At 38.5% G+C, this 20,669-nt stretch overlaps 1 protein-coding gene across 1 annotated transcript; it reads left to right on the forward strand.

Annotated features, from left to right (window-relative positions):
* Positions 1–1,558: 1,558 nt before the first annotated feature.
* LOC138697917 (uncharacterized) lies at positions 1,559–20,448 on the forward strand. Its single transcript, XM_069823513.1, has 6 exons — positions 1,559–1,662; positions 8,482–8,603; positions 15,038–15,107; positions 16,598–16,677; positions 16,750–16,903; positions 20,089–20,448. The coding sequence occupies exons 2-6, from the start codon at positions 8,499–8,501 to the stop codon at positions 20,286–20,288; spliced, it is 609 nt and encodes a 202-aa protein (XP_069679614.1). The 5' UTR covers positions 1,559–1,662; positions 8,482–8,498; the 3' UTR covers positions 20,289–20,448.
* The last annotated feature ends 221 nt before the right edge of the window (positions 20,449–20,669 follow it).

A 20,669-nucleotide genomic window follows, 5' to 3' on the forward strand; every position in this document is an offset into this window, starting at 1 on the left:
AAGTTCTGAAGTTGCATTCGTTTTAATTCTCCCCATTTTACAGACATAAATTTAACATTATACATTCTTAGTTATTTTGTAAGAATATAAAAGATGCCATAAAAATAATAATGTATGAAACTTAAATTTTCTAAGAGGAGATAAACTTAAAAAACATGCAGATTGTTTTTAATTTGAATAACTCAAAAACCATTCACCTGATTATAATGAAACTTACATGCAAGAATACTTACAGCAAGGAGATGAAATGTACAAAATATGAAGTCTCTACTTAAAAATTGTAGAAAATATACATTTCACTCACCGTCTTCTTTAACTGCTACAACATTATCTCTAGCTTAATTGCCTCATGAGTGATGCGTTACTGATGTCACTTATGAGATCCGAAACAGTGTTCGGACAATTGACTAAATCTCATTTTGGTAAATAATATATTTTTTTCTTGATCATTTAACGATGATATATCATCTACTAGGTTGTGTCGATGGGACTGGTGATAGCGAAATGGTATTTGGCAACATGAGGCCGAGTATTCGTCATATATTATCTGATATTCGCCTTACAGTTGGGGAAAACTTCGGATAAACCCCAACCAGGTAATCAGCCCAAGCTAGAATGGAATCCACGCTCAAGCGCAACTCCGGATCGGATCGGATCGGATCAGATCGGATCGGCAGGCAAGCGCCTCAGCCAACTGAGCTACGCCGGTGATTTCCACATTCTTCAATGGTATGGACTCGACATGGTGGCTTTGTTTTTGAAACAATAATTATTGTTGGTTATTTAAGTTTTCCTTTCTTACTAGTTCACTCCTATATATTGCAGCTCTAGACGAGCAGTGCTTGGAGACTCGACTATCTTTCTTTTTAATTTGTTGTTTTACAACACTTTATCAACTGCTATTGTTATCTAGCGTCTGAGTGAATTGAAGATATAATACCAGCGGAATGACTCCAGAATCCAAAGCCGAAAGTTACCCAGCATTCGCTCTTAATGGGTCGAGGGAAAACCCCAGAGAAAACCTCAACCAGATAACTTATCCCAACTAGGATTTGAACCCGGTCCCGCTAGTTCCATAGCCAGACGTGCTAACCGTTATTCCACTGCGGTGGACTCACCTCTCTTACCCCAATAGAATCTTGTGTCAGTATTAAGGCCTATTTTATTCACCTTTCCTTCAAATATCATTGATATATTTTGGTGATGATGGTTGTAATAGTGGTGGTAATGATGGTGATGGCGATTATGATTATGGTGGTGATGATACTACTGATGACGACGATGATTAATTACGTGGGTAAGACCTAATAATTGACTTCACACCTTGATGCTGCCTATATACCCAACTATCTACACGACTAGGGATCAGGTTTCCATTTCTCAGTTTCAGCTCAACATCTTGACATGGTGTAACGCCACTCATCGTCAGTCGTAATACCAGATGACGCTCTGTTAAGATGCGTCAACTGCAATCGACATCCAGACAAAGATGCGCAGATGAGCCTGACCCTAGGTCCATGGTTGCTATTGATCGGCCCTGGAGGGCGCCTTGTTGGCGGGACAATCTGGCGAAATGGAGACAAAACCACCCTCCAGCAGCATCAGTTGGTTTCCGCGTCTGAAGATGGTGGCCCGCTAGGACCAGAGCACCGCAGCGAGCTGGTAAGGTTCTTTCGCAACGTTCAAAGGAGCTTTTTAAACGAGTTCTGATTGTGATTTCGAAAGACAAACTTTTACACTTTATTGTAGCTATCGCAACTGTTGGCAAAACATGAAAATTCATATTAAAAAGCTTATCGTTCAAAAAATAAGAAGCGGTAAAAACTAATGTTCCCCTAGGAAGACAAATTACCAAGTTCGCGTGTCTCAATGACAAAAGGTTTATTATGTCTTAACCCAATATGAATTTATTCGCCACATAACTTTCAAATAACCCGCGCTGAGTGACACATCTGACGTACGGCCGTCTGCTACTGGATTGGCTAAGGAAAACGACAAAGCGACATCCACCATTATTATCACGTTCCTACCCATTTCGGGCTACACCGACTTAAAGGATGTTAGTTACTTCGTTATATCAGCATTAACGTAATAAAAAACAATGAGTCGTCTATAAACCCGTTTCGTTTGCATTACCATTGCTAAACACTGTAATTCTTCATACATTTCTTCCAACACTTTGACTATAGCTTTCTAATTCCTACGGATAATTGTTTGTATACATTTTCACTACGTGTTACTAGGTTGTGTAGGACTTATAACTAGAGACCGGATTTATATGCAAAATGCATATTGCATTCAAACTAATTTAAGATCATGGTTTTCTTCGATTATCGTGACAATAGTATACATATAGGTAGTAACTTGGAACACGCACCATAGGGATTTAAATGCTAAAATTTATATTTCGTTAAATTAGCTCCCCTAATTATTATAGAAGGAAAATAATGCCATTAAAGTTTTTTGTAGAGAAAAAAATTCTGCATACATTTGCTTTATTAAATTAATATTTTTATGAGTGTGTTTGGAATTAGTTATAATTAAAAAGTAATTATAACCATCTTTCATGAAAACTTAATTACAGTAGGTCATGGATAACTGATATTTGTGTTCAAGACAAAATAGTTTAGTATCGAACCAGTTATGATAACATTTAAAGGGGAAACAAGTGAATGTGACATCAATACGAATTCATTTTTTAAAGATTAACAATGAAAATACCAATATTTTACATTATTTCATGGTAAATTAGTAAATCACAGTAGATGTTCAAACAGACCTCCATTTCCTGCTAAACAATAACCAAGTCTATTATAAAACTGTCGTCTGACATTTGCTAGCTGCATGTTCGATATCTCACATACTCTATGTGCACTGTTTCCATAATACCATTTAATAATTTGAACATCTTCTTTCATGAAATACGTTTTCTCAGATTAATAAATGAACATTAAACAACATCTTTGCATTCAATTGTTTGTACTAATCCATAGCCAACTATGATTAGCATGCATTAAAAATTAGTGCAGTTTCTGTGGCGGAAGTATTTTGTATTATTTTTTAGATTTTTTATCCCCAGTCAAAAATAGTTTTAAAGGTATGATTGGATACAGAATTTCTTTTCTCTACAAAAAAACTTTAATAACATTTTCTTCTATAATAATTTAAAGGAGCTAATATAACAAAATATACGTACATCTTAGCACTGAAATACCTATGGTGCGTGTTCCAAGACACCGAACTGTAAGTTAGTGCGTATGATTGCATATTTTAATATTTATCTACTTTTCATGGGTATTTTCCTATTTCATTGTAAAAATTGCATAATATGGACATATTCTGATATTTATTTTCTTGTGTAATGCAAACAAATGGCATATTCAGCAATTCTTCGAAGCGTAGTGAATTAGGGATTATGCATGCCCTGTGAAAACAAGGTATTATGCTTAGTTCACCTTTTTAGTACGAATGAGTTTTATGAACTTTCATTCTCTCGTTCCTAGCGAACGTAACATGAAATAAAGAATAACTTTATACATTAAACATTTAATATTAAATTATAATGTTTATTATTATTATAACGATTTATTACAAGGTGTTGAATAAAATATTGTATTACACTTGTACGTAAATGAATTTTAATATATTGTCACACACTTGCATAATAAATTATTAGAGGAAAGTGCCCAAAACTGGAACTCCATTTTGTTTTTGATTAAACAATATATAAAACAGTAAAAAATTATATTTTAAAAGCATGTAATATTTACTTTATAGTATTGTGCACCATTTACATTTTACTTTTAGGAAATATAATAAAAAATTAGTATGAAAAAAATTGGTTTCAATAGCCTTGCACTTTGGCGATTTGAAAAATAGTTGCCGAAATCGGACCCCTTGTAAAAATAATCGAAATAACACTAAACAAATTTGGAAAAAGGTATTAAATGAGAGAAAACATAATCTAATTACAAAATATAAGTATAATATTACAATTACACGTTTTAGTTATTAAAAAAAGATATAGGATGTATTGAAAAAAAGATACACAAAACGTACAACAGAATTAAATCGTTTAGCGACAAAAATCGCAGATGTTCATGTCCTTTTCAGTCCCAGCGCATAGCGCACATGACCAAAAGTTCCCCTTTAGAATCCTTCGAAAATTTGCTGTCACAAAACTGGATGGGGAAAGTTCCGAGAAAAGATCCAATTCAGATATTCCAGAGGTCACGTTCAGTGCTTGATTCTTTCACATTTTTCACAAAATTTAGACGCTTTCTTCACGAGCCCTTTCCCTTTTCTTGAAGGCTGTACTTCTGAACCACGTCCCTGGCCGCGATTGCTTTTGCGTCCTTGAGCATGATTCCGTGCTTGTTGTTCAGCTTCCATTGCTTCTTTAGCTTTTTTAGCTTCCACCAATTGGGCTTCAAAGACGTAGATGTGATGATCGTAGAACTGCAGATCTTTCGCCCCCTATTCGAGAACCTCTTTTTTTAAATTTTGGAATGGGAGTGATGTCAAACGGGCTTGTCTTAGAAGATGTGGAACCCTGAGGATCCTCAAGTGTAGCTGATGACAGAGGAACACCCTGACCTGCCGAATATGTTGATGGTTGATTTGAGTCAAACTCTACAATAACTTGTGGTTCGTTCACATCACATTCTTCTCTGTTCTCTGGAAAGCTCTGATTTTCTGCTGTTTGTTTCTTTAACACAGATTCATAGAAAGAGAAATCTCGTTTCTTGTTACCTCTACTATGTATTCGGCATCTGAAAGCAGCTTCTTGTTCAAGGGTTGCTTTAAATCCATTGATTGCTATTTGAGCTGTTTGGCATCTAATATAGCCTTTGCGAAACGGGTCCATTGCATCAAAAGCACTGACAGCACGTTCATTGTGCCTTAACCACTGCCTGATTTCCTCGCTGTAGTGAACTTTGAGGGGGCCCATGAAAGTTTTGTCCAAAGGTTGTAGTTTGTGTGAAGAGTGAGGTGGCAGCGACACAATGGTAACATGATTTGTTTTTGCCAAGTTGTTCAGATCAATATTCTGTGTGTGGCTGTGTGGCTAAATTGGCCATCCAAGAGCAACAGCACAGGTTTTTTGCTTTGTAGGATTGGCAAACTCGGTGAAGTGTCGAAATCACTGAGTGAGGAGTTCATTTGGATCCACTCTAAACAGTACGCTGTAAAGATTGTTCCTTCCTACCCCATTATCCTCCTGAAATTTGGAACAGAATTCCAAGAGAATAAGAGTGTGTACAAATACAGGTAGACTTTAAATATGAAAAAATAAGGGGTCCGGTTTAGGCAACTGAAGGGGGTCCAGTTTACGCGACTTTAGCCAACATTTTGTTAACTCAATATATTTTTAACCAAACATCAAAATTAAACGGTTTCATGACAACCAATAACCTTAAACCTTACAATTTAAGAATATATATAGGTCGAATGGCTTACCTGCCAATATCTAGGAGAAAAAACGAAAAATGTACCACAGTGTAAAACTTTTTCCACTGTCAAAACACATAATTGCGAACTGAAAAGCAACAAGTGAAGCGGGCGACGTATATGCTCCGCTACAGACTGGTAGAACCCTAAACTACTATTTACACTTAGTTCTGCTAGAATTTAGGCGAATTTGGAGCCAGGAGACCGGGGGTCCGCTTTAGGGGGAGGAGTTCGGTTTAGGGCACTTTCCTCTATTATTATTTACAATGCTATCTCCTCTTCTATGTGTGTTCTCTCATTCACCGGCGTGTTTTAACTATTTTTATTATTGCATATCCTTTGGAGAACCCTACTTTACGCGAAAGTATATTAGAGTTATGGCTGGAGAAATTATTATTATTATTACTATTATATAAAACTTGAGTCCACATCTGTGGAGTAACGGTCAGCGCGTCTGGCCGCGAAACCAGGTGGCCCGGGTTCGAATCCCGGTCGGGGCAAGTTACCTGGTTGAGGTTTTTTCTAGGGTTTTCCCTCAACCCAATACGAGCAAATGCTGGGTAACTTTCGGTGCTGGACCCTGGACTCATTTCACCGGCATTATCACCTTCATTTCATTCAGACGCTAAATAACCTAGATGTTGATACAGCGTCGTAAAATAACCCAATAACATAAAAATGAAATGAGTGATAAACATTAATTGAACTACCATAGGAAAACACTACATTTCTGTATGCATTAAAGTTCTGTATACACTGAAGTGACCAAATAAAGTTCTGTATGAAATGAATTAATAAATGTCAAAACGTCATTAGCTACGAGTACATTTTAATTGTGAAATAGTTTTTAAAGCGTTGAAGAGTGTGTAAAAACTCTGGAAAATTAGATTCATAATCAGTTTATCTCTTTGTCAAACAGGATATGCCTCATTGTATGGTTTGTGTTTTTATACTAATAAAATGTGTATTCTTTCCGGGAAACGAAAGCAAAATATTGTCTATACGAATAGACAAAGTAGATCTATTTCAGAATAAAAAGAATTTGTAAGTTTTGTTTCTATAATAGGAAGTCCTTATAACTCGTTTATATTAAAGCATAAATTAATTCAGTTTCATAAAACGTATATTCGTAACTATGAAAAAAAAATAATAATTCGAATACAATAGAGAGTTTTCGCACCCTAGTGGTCAGCTAAACGCCTAACACTATGTTGACGTCATTGGTGAAAGGGCCAATCAGAGCCATTCACCTCACGTTATTTCAATAGTGGAACCGCTGTCTCTAGGTGGATAACATTGACGTGAACCAAGTTTACCGTAGGAGTAATTAGATGTTAAATATGGCATCAAATTTGATATTTACCACTGCGGCCGATATTCATCTACTTAGAAAAGCTCAAGATGGATAACTGTTCGGGACGAAGTACAAAAAGGGTCAGGAAAGAATTTTTCGTTGAGATTTCTTGCTCTCTGGCTGAAGACATTGAAGGAACACGTGCACCGATACCTTACGATTCTTTCCGAAGTTTTACGAAAGTCACTAACTATATTAACGGTATTGAAGCTGAAATTATGTTTAAACAATGTAATAATTTCTTTCTAAAAAACGAATTCGTGTACTACAATATGACGTGAATATGTTAGGAGAAAATCCACAAACGATTAGGGAAAACACGAGAATTTTACTGGAAGTAAGTAAAGCGATAGGTTTGGAAGTAAATCCCGAAAAGACAAAGTATATGATTATGTCTCGTGACGAGAATATTGTACGAATTGGAAATATAAAAATTGTAAATTTATCTTTTGAAGAGGTGGAGAAGTTCAAATATCTTGGAGCAACAGTAACAAATATGAATGATATTCGGGAGCAAATTAAACACAGAATAAATATGGGAAATGCCTGTTATTATTCGGTTGAGAAGCTTCTATCATCCAGTCTGCAGTCCAAAAATCTGAAAGTTAGAATTTATAAAACAGTTATATTATCGGTTGTTCTTTATGGTTGTGAAACTTGGACTCTCACTTTGAGAGAGGAATATAGGTTAAGGGTGTTTGAGAATAAGGTGCTTAGGAAAATATTTGGGGCTAAGAGGGATGAAGTTACAGGAGAATGGAGAAAGTTACACAACACAGAACTGCACGCATTGTATTCTTCACCTGACATAATTAGGAACATTAAATCCAGACGTTTGAGATGGGCAGGGCATGTAGCACGTATGGGCGAATCCAGAAATGCATATTAGAGTCTTAGTTTGGAGACCGGAGGGGAAAAAGACCTTTAGAGAGGCCGTGACGTAGATGGGAGGATAATATTAAAATGGATTTGAGGGAGGTGGGATGTGATGATAGAGAAAGGATTAATCTTTCTCAGGATAGGGACCAATGGCGTGCTTATGTGAGGGCGGCAATGAACCTCCGGGTTCCTTGAAAGCCAGTAAATAAGTAAGTACTACAATATTTAACGTAATAACTCCAAAAAAGTATTTTAACTTATAGAGTGGCATAAATTTAAGCTAGAAAATTCTGTTGTCTTTCCCTAATAAAAAAAACGAGTTCACCATGTCAAAAAAGACATTACATTTCAAATTTAAAAATTTCATGCCGCAAAAATGCGCTGGAAAAGTCACTTTAAGGAATGACAGCCGTGGTAAAAAGAGTACAGCGAAATGCCTCAATACTGTCTTTGATCATCGCATTTTAAACTTCGAAAGCTAACGCTTTATCTGTTCAATAAACGGTACTACACTTTTTTTTTATTTCCACAGCATGAAGCCATGTAATATGAACAATTGAAAGCAATCAAAAGGAAATAGCGATGTGCTCTTCTAGTGCAAGTTGGGAATGAATTTCTATGGACACATAGAAAACGAAACTCGCTATTCTCACATTCAGGACAAGAAGCTACTGTAGCTATGACAATATTGAAATTCCTTCACTCGTTTCGTCATAAAGCCAACAGTGCTTCCTGGTATGATTTTGAGTTTATGAAACACAATAACAAGGGAATGTGCTGAGCTTGCTTGTCCACAGCCTTCTAAGAAATAATAATGCTGATACGGCTGCCCTGCGTGCCCAGGAAGTCCACCTTCCAGTGCCTCTTCTGGCAGTGTTCGCTGCAGAACTTGACAGTGGCTGCAGGATGGTTCGGCATAGTAAGTACGGTTGTCTGTCGCTGCTTTGAATTAAACAGGGAGGCAGTAAAAAGACAAGTTTGAAGTAAAAGCAATTGAGACTGCTATAATCTAAAACAATTTCCAGTTTTGAAAATCACTCTCTTACGGGTGCTGCATTTCTAGATGTGAGTAAAGGTTTCGGTATTGTTTCATGTAACATATTACTTTCAAAATTATATTGCTAAGGATTAATTAATGTAGATGAATTATCCTTCGTTAAATCTACCTAGGCCTATCTTATAGACGTCCAATCATTAATGTCAATAATAAGGAATTCGATATGCTTAGGAGAAGTGAGTAGTGATGCCTGTGGGATTAAAGAATTTCAGTACAAATGCTTAGTTCAATATTTCTAGGCATTTAATATTCAAAGTGGAATAAAAATGTCCAAAGTTATACATTAAATCATTCTGAATCCAGTGGTATGAAAACAACTGATTAGTTTCTTAGCCAGGTGCAAAAGAAGGCCCTAACTGACAACCTGATTTCCTACTTTGTTAAATACTCCTAAAAATTTCAGGTGCACAACACTTGCTACAATCTTCACTCATATACCTTGTACTTTTTTAAGTTATCAAGAAATGTACTTATATTGTAAATTCTAAAGCAAAATGTAGTTGAATATTTCTCCCTCAGTGAAATAGAAAAAAATATCGAACTTTAATCAACAACTTTAATCAACAATTTTTGTCATCTTTTTTCAACACATATATTTTTTCCCCTCATGTTTTATGTGTGATATTCATAAACTCGTAGGTCTACTTTGTATAATACAGGCTGCAGATAATACTGTAAAAACTTCATGTAGATATATTCAGTAGTTTAAGAGAAAAATGAACTTGAGTTTGGAAAATATCATCATCATCATCATATCCGTCACGTATTAGACCCTACAGGATCTGTTACGGTCTAATGCCAGCGCTTTCGTGGTCTTCCCAATTTCCTCTTTCCTCTTGGTACATAAGTAAGAATCTGTTTAGGCCATCTAGTGCGATCCATCCTTTAGACATGTTTTTTCCACTGAAGTCGATATTGTTGAACAAAATTAACTATAGGATCCATTTTTAGTTCCTGCAATATGTCCACATTTTTACGGTGTTCCAGCAAAGAGCATCCCGCTGTTCGTCTCATGAACCTCATTTCAGCTGTCGTCAGCCTTTGCTCATCAGCTTTTCTGATTGTCCATGCCTCGCTACCGTAGGAGAGGACTGGTCGAGCTAGTGTTTTATATACCTTTAGCCTTGTATGTTTCTGAACATGGGATAATTTGAAGACTGTGTTAATGACACCAGTGATTTTTATAAATTTAGATATTTTGTTCGACATATCTTCATCAGTGATGTAAGAGAGGTTGAAAAATATTAACTTACGAAAAAGGATGTATGAATTACATGCGCCGCCAAATTTAAAGAGGCCATTAAATTTAAAGTGCTTATGTGCAGGGACACACTCACAATATATTATTTTAAAACGCTTATTATGTATTTTTCTTGAAACAAAATAAAAAATCAGATTTCTGACCCCTAATCACTACCCACTCACCTTAATGTAGTAACTTGCGTCTATGATAGGTCACTCTCTCTTTCTCAGGGTGTAACTGAATGCCTTTTTCAAAACTTAGGAGGATGTAGAGGACGTTATGGTGAAGATTTTTCACCGAGGAACCTATAACCGGAAATGACAATTGGAATATCTACAATATTTTGTGACTCGTGAGCCAGTCCCTGGACCGCCTGTCTTAAAACGTAAATAAAGCTAGAGCAGAGGTATCTTTACTTGTATCAGCTTTGTCATTTCCTTCCTGTTGAACGCCGAGTGAAGGAAACTGGTACCTTGGCCTGCGCGCTCCCCTAACCTCACCTCTCCTGACTTTTTTTATGGGGTCCGTGAAGGCTTTTGTATACGCTACACCGGTAGAAACAATAAATGAGCTAACTGAGCGCAAATTTACAGCATTCGATACCATGAGAGGGGAGCGTGGAATCTTCCAAACAGCAAGACAAAACATGGTTCATGGTTCGTCGTTGCACGCTATGTAACGAAGTCTTCGCTTTGAAAACATTTTTTTACAAATTTGAAAGTAAATAAAGTCTTTCAAACTATCCTAATGTTTTATTTAGCCTACTAAATACGTAAAATGTTCGCCACCACAAGAACAGGAAAAGCAACATCTCACGGTGCTATACCCGTAGATACTCCAATTCTCATTTCCGGTCATGAGTCCCTGGGTGAAAAATCTTCACCACATTACCCTCTATAAAAATCCATGGCGCTACAGCCCATGACGGGCCAAGATCGATCAGCCGGCTGCTGACCTCACGTCCACATGCCGAAGCAGAGGTGGACGATCATCCAATCAGAATGAAGGTATCGTGTGGTTAGCACGATGATCCTCCCAGCCGTTATAGCTGGTTTGCGAAACCGGATTTTCGCTACCTATCGTAGCTCCCCAAGTGCATCACGATGCTGTGTGGGCACCGGTCCCATACACTGGCCGAAATTTCATGAGAAAATTTCTTCCCCCATGAGGACTCGAACCAGCGCGCATTTCATAACGCGAGTCCTAGGCAGCATGCTTTAGACCATGACGCCACGGCCTCTATATCCCTCCAATTTTGAAAAAGTCATTCAGTTACACCATATATAAATGACTTACCTAACTGTTTACTATACAAATCAGTTTATTTGCACACTGTTATTACAGTTGGCTCTGTGGTAGTGTGTCTGCCTACAGACTAGCCGGTCCGGGTTCGATCCCCGACGGGGTCAGAAATTTTCTTGTAAAATTTCTACCTCGGGACTAGGAAACATGGCGGTGCACAACTTATAGTGCACCAATATGCCTGGGTTAAATCCCATCCGCAGTGCATATGAAGGGAAGGCATATGTCACCGTTGATAGTGATTCGTCCGTCGGATGGGGACTTTAAGCCTGGCGGCCCCTTTGGTGCTATTCGACAGGAGTAGGCTACGTGCCGGCACTGGGTTTCCACTTCTCCCTTCCTCACCTTCATCATCATCCTCACCCATTCCCTACACTACACGTACACGAACACTTAACATAAGTACACGACATAACTCTTCACAGATACCCATCACGCATGATGTGGCCCGCCGAAGTGGTGTGCAATTTGAAAATGGGTCATAGTCCTGCCTTCTATCCGCAGTATGCGGAACACTAATCACTCAAGTGAAGTGGGTAGGCATTAGACACACACACACATATTCAGAACAAAACTTACTTAATGATATATATGGTATCACACGTCTAGGAAGCAATTCAAATCTCAGTCCCCCTCGCGTATGTGGTACCTAAGAGGTTACGTCCAATTTCGGCTTCCCCTTCAAAATTTTCTAGAGTTCCTTCAGTGGAGCAGCGTAACCCGGAGTGAGACTAGTGGCCAACAGTCTTGGAGCTCACATATTTAGTTTTGTACAGCCCCCAACCCCTTGCAAGGGCGCGTTGTGCGTAACTTTTAAACTTTTTCCTCCCAATTCTCTTTCGATTTTTTTATTTTTTCGTTCGGACATCAAACTGGCTAGTCTCTGATATTGAGACAACTCATCCTGCCTAAGGTTTTTCCGTGGTTTTCCTAAGGCGCTAAGACAAATGTCGGGATGACCCCTAAAAGAAATGGGCCACGGACCTGCACTCATATCCCCATGAATCTCCCTAATTAACTCTAAATTAATTAACAATTACATCTCTCCCCCCCTTCGTAATTGAGCCATCATATAGCCAAATGGCTGGTCTCGAAATTGAGACGAATCAACAAGGCTCATGACAACAATCACCTCCTACATAATAGCCAAATTGGCTAGTCTCTTATATGAGACAACTCATCCTGCCCAAGGTATTCCGTGGTTTTCCTGAGGCGTAAGACAAATGTCGGGATGAGCCCTATAAGAAATGGGCCACGGACCTATATGCCCTTCCCCATATATATTCCCCTTTATTATACCCTAGTTCAGAACCTATAAATAGTCTTTTAATATACGAGGTCACTCAATTAGTCGCAATTTGAAAGGACAGGGACCTCTCAAATTGCACGGCGCTTCTTCCGACGGCCTTCACATACTTTGTCATCGAACATCAGATGACAGCGTCTTGCCATCCTAACGGCAAACACCAGCCAGCTCTTCCTCTTCCCGTTCCGTGATCACTTGATCAAATCTCAGTCCCCTTCGCGTATGTGGTACCTAAGAGGTTACGTCCATTTTCGGCTTCCCCTTCAAAATTTTCTAGATTTCCTTCAGTGGAGCAGCGTAATCCGGAGTGAGACTAGTGGCCAACAGGCTTGGAGCTCACATATTTAGTTTTGTACAGCCCCCAACCCCTTGCAAGGACGCGATTTGCGTACCTTTTAAATTTTTCCTCCCAATTCTCTTTCGATTTTTCGATTTTTTTTTTCGATAGGAAGCAATAGACTTTTTTCTAAAGTCAGAATAAAGCTAAAAACAATTATTTCCCACCTATCTAATGACAGTTTAAATACTTGTGCAGTAGTAAAGAATAAAGCAAGATGCAGAATTAAGTTAGAATGTACAGTTATACTCAATATTTATGCATTCTTATGTAGTGCATGGCAATAGGCTATTATCTAGTATATTATTTTAATGTACCGAAGTACATATTATATTTCCATGCAGATATTCTGAGTCATCATACGATGAAAGAGTAATGGAACGGAGAAAAATTCTCTCCGGCGCCAGGATTTGAACTCGGGTTTTCAGCTCTATGTGCTGATGCTTAATCCACTAAGCCACACCGGATACCCACCCCGGCGTCGGACAGAATCGTCTCAGATTAAGTTCCAACTCTTGGGTTCCCTCTAGTGGCCGCCCTCTGCACTACGTCATAGAGGTCTATGAACATAGGACTGAAGTCCACACATGTGCTGAGGTACACTCGCTATGAGTGATTAGTTGGCCGGGATCCGACGGAATAAGCGCCGTCTTAAATCACGAAGTGATTTACGCATATCATTTATATTATTTTAATGTACCGAAGTACATATGATATTTCCATGCAGGTATTCTGCGTCATCATACGCCGGGATGGTATCCGGTGTGGCTTAGTGGATAAAGCATCAGCACGTAGAGCTGAAAACCCGGGTTCAAATCCCGGCGCCGGAGAGAATTTTTCTCCGTTCCATTATTCTTTCATCGAATTATCTAGGGTAATTCTACTGGTGGTAAACGAGTCTTCAAGTTTCAAAATAAGGTTCGGATAAAATAGCTGTATTAGGATAGCCATTCTTGGTCCGTGCGTTTTGTTTACAAAGATTATCTAGATGTCGCGGTCCTCCAGCCAACAGTAGTGACAACGTATATTCAGTTCCTATCAGCTGTACTGTCCATCCATTGATGTTTTAACAAGAGGTGGGGAGCGCTCTTCCCAACAGGTAGAGGTCCACACCTGTGGAGTAACGGTCAGCGCGTCTGGCTGCGAAACCAGGTGGCCCGGGTTCGAATCCCGGTCGGAGCAAGTTACCTGGTTGAGGTTTTTTCCGGGGTTTTCCCTCAACCCAATACGAGCAAATGCTGGGTAACTTTCGGTGCTGGACCCCGGACTCATTTCACCGGCATTATCACCTTCATATCATTCAGACGCTAAATAACCTAGATGTTGATACAGCGTCGTAAAATAACCCAATTAAAAAAAAAAAGGTAGAGTTTTAGCTAGTGGAAAGGGGTAGTGTTTACTTAGTCTGAAGCAAGCCAAGCCCCTATCCTATTCAGTTATACAGCCTATCCTGATACAGCTACTTTATCCGAACCTTAGTAATTGGAATCATGAATGGAATGTCATACAGAATATTATACAGAACAGCTTCCAAGGAATACAGGATTTTGACTCCCTTTTCCATTTCATACACAGCACTATAATGAACATTAAATAAAACCTGGATAATTAGCATCCACTTCCATAAAACGTGATAGACGTGTATATGTGTACCTGAATTTGAATGAAAAATAACAATCTGTATTCTGATGTAACTACAGAATTATGTAAACATGTAAGTTAATGCATTACACCGTTTTATTATAATTTTATATAAAAATGATTTTGTCTAATTTTTTTTCCCTTGTTAGGTGGGAGGGAGGGGACATTCCACACACTACGACCTGAGGTCTATTGTACACCCCCCCCCCCCCATAGGGGATGAGTTGCGTTCCCACCGATCCTCTACGCGCACCGACCTAACCACTTGACCCCCTTAACGACCGGTCCCTACAGCCAACAGAGTCCATGTACCACTCCTGCTTCGGCAACCCTCCCAAGGCTCCCTTAACGGTCCGAGGCGGAAGTCCTGCCCCGAGAAGGATTTTGTCTAATACGACAATAATGACTGTAAATCGTGATATTCAATTCTAGTCTATTCTAAAGCAAGAAACTTGTCTTGTCCTCAGGTACTCAGCATACTTTTGTTGCTGGGTAGCGTGGCCAGTCTACTCAACTGGCTGACACTGTATCCACAAGGTACGTTATAGATTATGTGATATTTGACTACAACAACTCAAAGGTAGTCAGTACTCTGTTTCCAACTATTCTGTTTGGTGTTTGTGGTAGCAAGAAATGACTCCGAGAATTTACAATTGAAGTACCGATATTCGCATTATAGTTGGGGTAAATTTAGGAAGAAATCCAACCATATAGGCTTAATCAATCCAAGTAGGTTTCGAGCCTGCGGCCGATCACGACATCAGTTGCCACCCTCTTAACACGCCACGTAAATTTAATATTCATTAAAATTCAAGAGGTTTCATTAGAGTTTCTAATAACTTATTTTTGTACTTAACTGCTTGATGTATCATTCATTCGAAGGCCATAATTCGATAATGCTTGAGTAAAGGGAGACAAGTCATAAAATAAGTTTTGATATAAATCAAAATTAAACTTCGCAGCCTTATTGCAAATAACTTTCTACACAAACAAAACACATCGACTGCTAGTATTCTTTTGTTTTTTGCACTCTCTCTTGTGTAATTTAACTTGTATGTTCATCTGGGGAACAAAACTTCATTTGCACAAAAAAAATACTTAACCCCCTTTACCCGAACACCATCGAATTTTTCCATTGACTTTTGTGTTTACCTGCATAGTTTAAAAAATGACACCATTCTAAATTTATGAAGAAATCTGTATCTCTTTTTCTATACGGCCTGATTTATCTCGTTTTCCTTAAAAATATGATTTCATCGGCGATAAGTCTTTTCCATCACGAATAGCCCAAACCTAACAAATATGTCAACAATAAGTTGAATTAATGTTTTGTAGGCTCTTGCTAATAAGTTTTAATTGAGATAAATTTTAAGACATTAATCAAGCTCATGTCGAACCAGTGGCCCAGCCAATTTATTTTTCTCTTCCTAATCAGTTTCAGGATTAGTCTTTCTTCATCCACTCTTTCTAGCCCAGATTCATTTCTTATTCTGTCTGTCCATTTCACACGCTCCATTCTTCTCCTTATTCACATTTCAAATGTTTCGAGCCGTTTCTCCTCACTTCGTCGTAATGTCCATGTTTTTGCCCCACACAATGCCATACTCCACACAAAACACTTCATTAGTCTCTTCCTCAGTTCTTTTTCCAGAAGTCCGCAGAAAATTTTGCTTTTTCTGTTTAAAACTTCCTTTGCCATTGCTATACTACTTTGACTTCCTGGCACAGCTCATATTACTTACTACTTATAGTACACCCAAAGTAAATTTATCATAAGCTTCTTTATTTCTAATTCCAGTACATTATTATCATCATCATTAAATAAATTGTGTATAAAGATTTTCCCCATCATCGCTATCGTATTTCAAGAGCACAGGAAAATAACGTGCTTTGTCCACTTTTTTTTTCTTCAAAAAATTTCCTGTAAAATTTGCTAAGTACGTTCTTTTGCTGTGCTCTTTATTTTTAACTACTCGTATCTTTGGAGTGTCGCCTAATAATGCATAGTCCCGCATTGTGTGCCACAGGAAACTCGCCGCTGCTGGTGGCTATATTCGGCTTCGCGTCACTTCTGGTGCACTGCTTCCTCGTGATCGGTGCCCGCAATGTGAGTACCATTATGTGTTGTCACACTGGCCCGCAACATGACTGTTGTTGTAGCGGACTTGAATGCTTGCAGGAGAACCCGTTGCTGATGCTACCCTACCTGCTGTTCACGCTGGCAGCGTTCGCCGTGGTGGCCGGGTTCATGGTCTACGTACTCATGCGCTCCTACATCGTCGACGATCCCGTGATCTCCATGTCGCTTACGGCAGCCGCAGCCATCTCTGCGGGTTAGTATTCACTTTATACACAAGTTTCCTCCATCACCTTCATCTTCACGGATTACGCTCTATAGTATATGAAGACTCTAATCAAAATTCCTTAGCTTATCTAACAGTTCTTCGTCCATTAGATCTACATTCCATTCTTGTTTTTCCATAGTCATGCACTTTGGTGCTCATTTCAGTTAGATAATTATGCAATACACGAGGTTCATAAAATACATTAAAGGTGATATGTTTCAGTTGTATGAACACCAATAAGTACAATAAAATTATTGAAGATGTTAGTCAGACATGTTTCGGAGATGCTTCTCCATCACCTTTAATTATTTTATCAAATCAATGAACACTGTATTATTGACCTAACATGTGTTTTTATCTTTAAATACGAGGGTCATACTTTGGCAACACTTCCACTGCAAGCAATTAGAGCGGGTTATGTAAAAAAATCCTCTGACTGAGGTTCTGCCTGATATGTACAGTAAAACCTGTTAAACGACCACTGCTGGTTCCATGAAAAATAGGTCTTTCAGAGGGGTGGTCACTCAATAGTGGGAGTTTTTACACAAATAATTGGTTAAAACGTTTCTATGTTAATCAAATAAAAAACATGGGGAATATTGCTAACAATGAAAGCTTGAGATAACTTTATTTCTTATTTTACGTTATTTTTACAATTTTCTCCTTTGATTCATTACATACTCTGCTTCGTTTTTACAACCCAATTTTCAAAACTATTCTTTAACATGTTAAAAAAAGTTCATTTATATGTTCTCTATTCAAACAGTCTTTCAGTGGCGCCGTTGTTGAATTAGCTGAATATTACATAAGGCTTCTTCTAGTGACTTTTTGGGGTTGAAATTCTCTCTTGACTTTAACCTCGTCACCGGTGGATTGATCACTGGATTTTTCTAAAAGGTAGGAGGAAGAAAAAATAAATTATTGCACTGTAATTAACAAGTAAAGATTTGATTTTTCTGTACAAAACGAAAAGTAAAACCGTCATACGGCATGAGAAATCTTACCTTTCAAGAAACTGTTAAACAGGGGTGCAAATAACCCTTTGTTATACCTTGGAAGCCGTTAGCAAACGGTCATTGTACCTTTTTCCTAGCAATAACCAACATTCTTTAAGGGATTAAGGACAGAGATGGGCATTCAACGTGAATACGGTACCACTTAAAAACGTTGCCAAACATCATTTCAACTTCTAGTACTGTACGAATTTCTTGGAATTTATTTAGGCTACAGTAATGTAATAAAATACTAAATTGTAAATTTTAAAAATACAGTATGGTCTTCTAAAAGGGGCGAAATTAAGAAAATGGCTATTCAATCACTGGTCGGTGGCCGGGGAGAGAGGTGGTCTCTTAAAAGGGGTGTGATTTACATTTGTTTTATGGATGTTTAATTCGATTCTTTAAAAAATCGGTCTTTAGGAGGAGTGGTCTCTCAATAGGGGTGATTTTTCAGACAGGTTTTACTGCACATCTATTATCAGGAAGTACATCTCACTTGACGTTATGTGTCAGACGAAGAACAATTTTTTGTATACATCTGAAGCCTGATTAGTGTAGTATGTAGCTAGTCGGCGATGTATGCAATGGAGGTGGAAAGGAACTGGCCACCATACTTCATTATCTCCTGGCGTAGTTGTCTCATGAGTGATACCTTCTTAGTACCATTTTTGAGGTTCAGACTTGTCTTCGGACAATTGACTAAACAACAACGTCTGAAAATTTTTGTCACTGTTGTAGTCTAATCTTTCTTAAGATTTGGTAAATCTGTTATAGAAAAATTCTCCTGTGTTAATGTGAAACTACAGTAAAGCCTCGTTAATCCGGAATAATTGGGAGATAAGTTCACCGATTTAATGAAAGTCCGGATTAACAAAAATAACAGTAGAAAGTGCATTAAAACTCTATTTATAGCAACAAAGCACATTTATTATGATGTATTTAAAGAACATAGGCCTAAATACACTATACAGTACAGTAAAATGTAAAGCAATTACATACAATACAGTACATACGTGATATCTATAATTATGATGATGTGCCCGACGACCTGGTCTGCATCGCTCGAAACTCTTGCTGCGGAAGTTGGTTTGAAGAGCATGTCTATATTCTTTTGTAATTCCATAATTCTAATGTATAAAAGTAAGTCTTAAAATTAGGTTCTTTAATTTTCCCAAACTCACTTTTTTTTTTTTTTTTTTTTTTGCTGTCCGAATTAAGCGAAGTCCGGCCTATCGGGTCCGAGTTAACGAAGTTTTAATGTATATCGTTAACTTACCTCAGTTGAAAACTCTCGGCTTTATTTGCTGCCCTTTTCAGATACTAGAGAGGCCCTTGTCTGTTTCCGGTTTCTTCTGATGGTGCTTTGGTGGCAGAAGCGTTTATGTTTGGTAATGTTGTGTCAAATGGGGTGTGCGTTCTGAAATTTAACTGTATAACTTTAGTAACTTAGAAAGAGATATGGAAATCTTACATATTCAACAGAAAAACCAAAAATTAAATACACTAAAACAGCACGAAATATACTCGCATACAAAAGCACATCGACAACATATCCTCAGTACACAATAAAATTAAATTTAAGAACACACACTCCATTCGACACAACACTAGCGAACATAAACGCACCCGCAACAGACGAAGCACCATCAGAAGAAACCGAAAACAAGAAGGGTTGTCAATAGTATTTTAAGATGGCTGCAAATCAAGCCGAAACTATACTGCTTTCCATTGTCTGACAGGCGATGTAAACATTGCCAGCAGAGTATGAGAGAAGAATAATTGCTACTCAACCAATGGCAGAGGTCACGTTTTAGGCTTGTCTTGAAGTTGGGCGGAGCTAGAACGCTTCAGACCGCCCAACTTCAAGGTAAGCCTGGGATATGACCTCTGCCATCCTTCTCCCAGTCTCTGCCGGCAATGTTTACGTCGCCTGTCAGACATTATGGAACGCAGTATAGTTAAACTAAGTTAAATTACCAACCAATTACGATTCCCTGTTTCAATATTTCAGTCCCAAATTAATTTACCTCGATTATATTGTTTATTTCCATTTTTCACAATGTGAGTTCACCCTTCAGACTCTTTCCTTCTCTCCATTCTTTGCCCAGCATCCATTTCATTCACTTAGTCACATTTCTCTTCATTGAACATATATTGTTTGCACTTTTCTCGCAGCGGTGACGTACAACGTGTGGACGGGAATCTACAGCCACTATCGCGAATTGGAGGACAGGCTAAAGGCACCGTCGGAGTTCCAACTCAGAAATTTAGGATTCGAAAAGGAGTCCGAATCAGACATGTCGGATTCGCACCTGCCACTGTCAAAGGAATGCAGCTTCAATATGACAGCAGCGTCTTCGCCGGTGTCTCTTTAGACAGCACTACTTCCCAGCTGTTAATGTGCAAAGAGTACATTCTCAACCACATGCTGCCGGTGTCAGTCTAGACAGCATTTCGTCCCAGCTGCCAATGTACCAGAAATATATTTTCAACCGCATCTCGTCGGTGTCTATCTTGGCAGCATTACGTCCCAGCTGTCATGCCAGTGTACAAGGAGTACATTTCCAACTACATGTCGCCGATGTCTGCCAAGACAACACTACGTTCCGGCTGCCAATGTACCTTCAACAACATGTACGAGTTCACTTTCAACCACCGACGTCTGCCTAGACAGCACTACGTCTCAGCTGCCAATGTACAAGGAGTACATTTTCAACATGTCGGTGGTGACTGTGTAGACAGAACTATTTCCCAGC

Source organism: Periplaneta americana, chromosome 4, assembly GCF_040183065.1.
Source record: "Periplaneta americana isolate PAMFEO1 chromosome 4, P.americana_PAMFEO1_priV1, whole genome shotgun sequence".
NCBI classification, from domain to species: Eukaryota; Metazoa; Arthropoda; class Insecta; order Blattodea; family Blattidae; genus Periplaneta; species Periplaneta americana.